The 7,406-nt window shown below is 39.7% G+C and overlaps 1 protein-coding gene across 4 annotated transcripts in view; it reads right to left on the bottom strand.

Moving 5' to 3' along the window:
* LRRC6 (leucine rich repeat containing 6) overlaps nt 1–7,406 on the bottom strand; it is a 70,409-nt gene that overhangs the window by 37,023 nt on the left and 25,980 nt on the right. For 3 of the 4 annotated variants that reach the window (XM_032415979.1, XM_032415978.1, XM_032415980.1), the window contains exon 6: nt 2,392–2,583. In XM_032415979.1, the coding sequence (XP_032271870.1) occupies nt 2,392–2,583 (192 nt within the window). Of the gene's footprint in view, nt 1–2,391; nt 2,584–2,890; nt 2,899–7,406 lie in introns of all 4 variants that reach the window. The other variant, XM_032415981.1, reaches the window with a different exon arrangement.

A 7,406-nucleotide genomic window follows, 5' to 3' on the forward strand; every position in this document is an offset into this window, starting at 1 on the left:
CCATGAATATTTAAATTAGTCTATTTTATGCGTGGTTTAGCCAGATAACTGTCAATTCCCCATTTGTGTATATAGCCTCTGCTTTAGTTAAAAATGATAATTTTTAAAATACCAAGTAGATTCTATTCTATAGAAATAAAAATACCAGTACATAAGAATCTACATAAAAGGATGTCTATCACAGTCTTAGTAGCGGCAAAACCCCAGAACTATGATGAATGTCTATCAGTGAAGGGGTCATTGGCTCCACTGTGGTATGCTCATGCTATGAAATAGTTTGCGGTTGTTAAAAAATGTGTTTGCTCTTCACCTATTGGTCTCAAAAGTGATAGAAAATGTTGATGATGTTATTTAGTGAGCACAAATACATAAAATATAAGTCCATTTTTGTTTTTTAAAAAAGATCCCAAATCATACATTTGCAGAGATGATTTATACGATTGTAGAGGGTGGAGAAAGTTCTGGTGGGATTGACCCCAGCCTGTTAACACTCATTACCTAAAGGGGTAGAGACAGGAGGAAAAGAAATGGTGCAGAGAGGAAAGATTCGTGGGATAGCATGAAAGAAAAGTGTAGAATGTAAGTTCTAGCTATTTAAACAGTAACGAAGATATATACAAACTTAAAAAGGCATATATGGACGAGCACTGGAAGACCAGATGGAGAAATGTGTTTAGAAGATGGACCTGTAGGCAATTCTTTGCCTTGGATTTCTATTCTTTTAATACGGATTTTGTATCAGTTAACTTTTTTTTGAAATGTAAATTTATGCACATTTTTCTGCATCTTAAACTGGGTCCCCAGGTCCAATAAGTTAATATGTCCATGTACTGCATTATTCTCCATGACCCAGGACAATTAAGGGACATCCAGGACAGGCAAGCATCTCAGGGACCCATGGGACTGGGTACACTAGAGCATACTGTATGGAGTGACTTGCACTTCTACCCAATTCAGCTGTACTTTATTTTGGTTGTTAGGGAGAGAAAAAAATGTTTCCTGGTTTCAGGCTCAATACAATGTATTACACAATATATTGTACTAGATATACATTTTATCTGTGTATACATATATACATACCATGTGTATATATGCGTGTACATTGCATATATGTCAGAAAGACGACACGTATTATATAAAAACATGTCGAATTTCCATTTCAGAAGTTTCTTAAGTCTGCAAAGTACTTTTACACATTGGCTCCTATGATTGTCTTAACAACGTAGCGGGGGAGGTAAGGCAGGGACAAGAATCTCTGTCTAGCAGACGAAGAAACAGATGAGAAGTTAGGTATTTGCCAGCATCCCATAGACAGTAAGTGGCAGAGTTGGCACGTGAGCCCACATTTTCGGATGCTATTCCAGTGCTCTCCCCAAAGCATGGGGTGGCTTCTCTGTGTACAAACTACCACATTTTACAAACAAGCATTTTGGATAAAATTCAATTTTGATACCTCCCTATCATCTAACTAAAGAAATAACATGGCATGAAAGCAGCAGCGATTGCTAATAGTCTTTTTTATTTTTATTTTTATTTTAATTATGTTATGTTAGCCCAGTGGTGGGTATTAAGGAGGGCATGTGTTGCATGGAGCACTGGGTGTTATACACAAAAAATGAATCATGGAACACTACATCAAAAACTAATGATGTACTGTATGGTGGCTAATAGTCTTTTTTAATCTTTTAGGTTCTTGCTTTCAGTCGATAATCACAGGGAAAGACACTGTGCTTCACTCTCGTGACTTCCATGCAGACAGAGGTATATCAGAGCTCAATGATCCCATTCCCAAGCACAGGAATTAGAAGTATTTCCATAAGTGGTACATTTTACATACTAGACCTGAGCAATGACATGAAATGACACAGAGCTTAGCTTTTAAAAAGCCTCTCTGAGAATAAGTTTAAGCATTCTAGCTTCTAACAAATCATCAAATTATATCTAAACAATTCAGAAGTGAAAGCATACTGGGGAATGTCCAAGAGAGTTGTATTAGGAAAATATAAGGCCTAGTGAAACTAATTTCTAATTTTGCAAATTACGAGACACAAAGGAACTTATTCATCCCCTTTCTTGGTGGCATGATAATCAGTATCTCTAACCCGGGCCATACTTGCATTTGATTCACTGAAAGTTGTTAAAAAATTAAAGACATCCAAACAAAACTACCTAAAATGCCATCATTCATGACATCCTAAAGAATGGAGTCTGATATTAGCAAACATTAGTAGATACAATGCAACAGGAAGCTGAACCTAGAAGAAGCAAAGTCAATGTGTGATGGCTAGCAAAGATTGAATGCAGATGAGGAGCAAAATCATGTGCAATCATGAAAATATAATCCCTAGGAGAGTATTGTATCTCTCTCAATGATAGGAAAATATGAAATACCTTAATTTTTCTTGGTCTTTCCGTTGTTTTTCCATATGCCTAAGTGTTTCCAATCGAGATTCAGGAGTAAACAAAGAGGGCTTGTTCCAGAATTCCAGGTCATCTTCGCTGTCCTTGAACTTCTTTTGGTTGCATTCTCCTTCTTGTCCTTCTGGTGCCTGGATGTGGTCTTCGCTCTCTACTGAAAATGGGCTTGGAAAGAATGAATAGATCCAGAGTGTGTAAGACCAATACTGGGTGTCATTGAGTTTCGCGCTCAATGCTGCCCCTAAAATCTCTTACATGTTTTTCTTAGGTTATCGTCTTACCTTTGAATGACAAGACATCTCTGAAAGAGAGCCTATGTAAGCCAAGGTGGATGAAAGTACTGCCCCAACTGGGGTAGGCCCTCATCATCTAACACAGGGCACACTGCAGTGCAGACGGAAGGGCTCCCAGGCCTGGCTGATGAGAGTCACCTGGGGAGCCTTATGAAGAGCACAGATGCCTGAGCTCGCACCAGAAAGTCTACTCAGTAGATGTGGGCTTGGGCCCAGGAATCTGTGTTTTACGATATTTTGCAAGAGGTTCTGATGATCAAATTCAGAAACCACTGGGCCTTCCCAATCAGCCTACCTCCATTCTGGCACTCCTCAGTTCCATCCTCCACACTGCTCCCAGAGGAATCTTTCCAACAGGCAACTTAGATCAGATTATATCCAGGTTCTTTAATGATCCTCTAGCTCCAAAATTCTCTAGTGGGATATATGAGATCTTCCGTGGTATGGCCTTTTATGGATAACTTCTGATGTCATAGCTTTAGATGGTAACAGTGCTGTGTTCTCTTTTTTATTCATGCTTTGTGGATTGTCAGAGAGTTAAATGATGTCTCTATATGATACCAAATGGGCATATGGGGTATTCGACATTCATTCAGTGGATTCAAGAAATATTTATTGAGCATCTTGTGTGTGCCAGGCACAGACAATGACACTATTTTCAGGAGATGCTATTCTAGCAGAGGAAAAATGACAGCATTCAAACAGTAAACACTGGGAGCTTCTCTCCCCACAGCTCTCCCTGCAACGTACACTCTCTTTCAAAATGACGTTACATGAAAAAATCCACGTGAAGCCTTCAGCACCAAGTATGGCAAATGGTAAGTACTCACTAAATGTTACATTTTATTGTTGGTACAAAATGAGATGACACCAAAGGCTCATTTAGTTGACCTTCAAATAAACTGCTTTCTGAAGGGATGGGCCAAAAACACTAAAATGTGAAATTTAAACAGTATAAACAGAACACAGAGTAAGATTCTGCTTACACTTTGTCACATATTACAAAATGTAGATAGTTTAATAAGTAAAATCATGCAAATTGCTGAAAACGAATGTTTTGCCATATAGCTACAGGTCTTTATGGTGTTAAAAAGGCAATCTATTCAGGGGATCTATACCATTCTCCAACATTCTAAGTAATCATCACTGAAATAATTGGTTCCATTTTCAGTTAAAAGAATTTGTTTTTGCTGGAAACTGACTAATTGGCTCACTTTTATCTTTTGCAATGTAAAAAAATAATAATAAACATAAAAATAATTGCACTTCAGAAAAACTATAGAAATATCAGCCAAATAACTTAAGTCTCCAAAAGCAAAATGCATGTGAATGCACACAGCTGGGTGATGAAGCAGACTGAGCTCATTAGGATATGAACAAACAATGTGCTCTTCAGCCACTTCCTTCAAAGCTGTGCTCTCAGAACTCTCTTCCCGCTCGTGAGCACATCCCACAGCCCAACAGTCCCAAAAATAGTCCCATCTCAGCTAAAGGTATTAAACGCCTCCAGTTCAAATAAAACTTCACTTACATCCAAACTGAAGCCCTACGCCTCCCCTTCCAAACCCTCCTCCCCTCTCCCAATTCATGACTGGGCTGCGCGTGGGGAGAGGGGATGGGCTACTCCAACCTCTCATTGCTCATCTACTCCTTCCCTCTGTTTCCCACCTCATGGGCTTTTTCAGGTCCCCCTGACTTCAGAAGTTTGGGCCTGGGACAAAGGATGGGGACAAGGAGGCAAACACCTCTTCTTCTTCTTTTTTTTTTTTAAAGATTTTATTTATTTATTTGACAGAGAGAGACACAGCGAGAGAGGGAACACAAGCAGGGGGAGTGGGAGAGGGAGAAGCAGGCTTCCCGCCGAGCAGGGAGTCCCATGCGGGGCTCAATCCCAGGACCCTGTGATCATGACCTGAGCCGAAGGCAGACGCTTAACGACTGAGCCACCCAGGCGCCCGCAAACACCTCTTCTGAGACAGATGCTCTTAGACCTTGGCTTCTGGCTCCCTCTCTAGGGCTAATGCCCAGTTACTGGCTTTCTCTTATGAGCACATTTATTGGTTCTTAGAGATATTACAATAGCCTTCCAAGTCCATTGTTCTCTGTCAGAGTGATCAACATACTACCCAGCTGGTTGTGTGTGACAACTCCTCAGCTTCTGCCACTGACAATCCACCCCATGGTCTCTTATTGCCACCACTCTCTTGGGCAGTAGCCCTTCAAAGACAGCTCAAGTGCAGTTCCTTCTACCATATGTACTTGGCCCATGGGATATTCACAAACCCTTGCCATGACAGATGCTTGAAGTATAAGCTGATTCCCATTAATCCCCACTTTCCTGACCCTTCTGCTCTAGGCTATTCCAGGACACATCTCATCTCTTCAATTCTTTTTTTTTTTTTTTTAAGATTTTATTTATTTATTTGACAGAGAGAGACAGCAAGAGAGGGAACACAAGCAGGCAGAGTGGGAGAGGGAGAAGCAGGCTCCCCGCTGAGCAGGGAGCTCGATGCGGCGCTCGATCCCAGGACCCTGGGATCATGACCTGAGCCGAAGGCAGATGCTTAATGACTGAGCCACCCAGGCGCCCCTCATCTCTTCAATTCTTAAGGCTGGAAGCAGGCTTCAGATCTAGTCAAGGGATGAGATGCTTGTCTCCCCTTCTTGCAGCCCTGGCATCTTTATGGTATTTCTTCTTGCAGTCTTGAAAGGGGAGTAGTGCCCTACTCCTCTTTAAGTCAATGATTCACTATCTCAATGACCTTCCTCCAGAATGTCTGGGTTTCTGGTCAAATAGGTGGAACGCAGTCATAGGAGCAATGGCTGAAGGACCAGCCAGTCAGTCCTGTGGGGAAGCAAGTAGGCACCTGCGAAAACCCAACTGTATGCTTCTACTCAACGCAAGCAACAGATCGTTTTAAACATTTGTAAACTTGTATAAACCAAGAAGAAGAAGAAATGATCCCCAACACAATTTATGTGCCTATGATAACTTTGACGCAAAACACTGGGGAAAATACAATGAAAAAAGAATATTACAGCATAAACTCACTTACGAATACAGGTTTAAAAATTATAAATAAAATATTAGCAAAATGAATGCAGAAATCTATTAAAAATATGCCATGGACAAAGTGAATCTATTCTGGAAATTCAAGGATGGCTTAATATTGGAAAATCTATTCATGTGACTCAACACATTAATAGACACACATGGCTATCTCAATAAATGCAAAAAAAACATTTCATAAGATCCAGTATCTGTGATGGTAAAAGCTCTTCATCAATTTGGAATCACAGGAAACCTACTTAGCTCTACCTAAAACCCCACAGCAAACACCTTAGATTGGAAACATTCTTTTTACAGTCAGAACTAGGCAGATTCTCACTCTTACTGTGGCTATCCCATTCTGTACTGGAGGCCTTAGCAGGCACCATAAAGAAAATAAAAAAGCAGAGGCATAAGGATTGGAAAATTTTTTAAAGTTGCTGTTTATAAAAAAAAAATGTGTTCTATATAGAAAACACAGGATCATCTACAGGCTAATACCACATCTTTTTAAAAAGGTCAGCAAGATTGCCTAATACAGTATCAGTATACAGAAGTCATTTGTCTCTTTATACAACAGCAAGAACCAATTATAAGAGTATTTTAAAAATCCCATTCTACAAGATACTTAGAAATAACCTAATAAAAGATGGTGTAAAACCTCTATGGAGAAAATTACAAAACCTTATTGAAGGACTCAGAAGAAGGTCTAAATAAATAGAGAAAGCTATTCCAAAGTTCAGCAAGGAAAAAATCAAAGTCATGAAGATGTCAACTTTCCCCTAATTAACATATAAATTAAATGCAATTTCAATCAAAATTACACTAGGGATTTTTAGGGAATTTGAATAGCAGATTCTAAACTTCTTACAGAAAAGTAAAGAGCTAGGAACAGCTGAGATCAATTTGAAAAATGGGAAAAGCTCCTACCAAATACCAAGATTTACCATAAATCTACAGATATTAAAACCATATGAAGGTGCATCCATGAAGCAGTCTAGGGAGCCCAGAAATGGACCCGTGAGCGCACAAGGAAAGGGTATATGGTAAGGGTGGTGTTACAGATCAGAATAATAGCGTCTTAATGATGGTGTGGACAACTGGCCACCCATATGGGAAATGGCTGGTAACCTACCCCACACTGTAGTCAAAGGTTAATTCCCCATAGACAGATACGACACTGGAATAATGAAAAATTTCATAAATGCGACCAAAAAAATACAAAAATCAACTTAACTACATTACTATATTTTTGAATTCTACAAAGTGGAAGCACTTATAAAAATTAAAGATAAGTCGAAGGCTGGAAGAAGATATTTGCAAGGCACATAACTGCTAAAGAATTTGCACCTAGAGTTGGGAAAATTGGACAGCCACATGCAGAAGAATGAAACTGGACCATTTCCTTACACCACACACAAAAATAGACTCCAAATGGTTGAAAGACCTCAATGTGAGGCAGGAGTCCATCAAAATCCTAAAGGAGAACACAGGCAGCAACCTCTTCGACCTCAGCCGCAGCAACTTCTTCCTAGAAACATCGCCAAAGGCAAGGGAAGCAAGGGCAAAAATGAACTATTGGGACTTCATCAAGATAAAAAGCTTTTGCAAAGCAAAGGAAACAGTCAACAAAACCAAAAGACAAC

The sequence above is a fragment of the Phoca vitulina genome, unplaced genomic scaffold (genome assembly GCF_004348235.1).
Source record: "Phoca vitulina isolate PV1807 unplaced genomic scaffold, GSC_HSeal_1.0 scaffold18, whole genome shotgun sequence".
Classification (NCBI taxonomy): domain Eukaryota; kingdom Metazoa; phylum Chordata; class Mammalia; order Carnivora; family Phocidae; genus Phoca; species Phoca vitulina.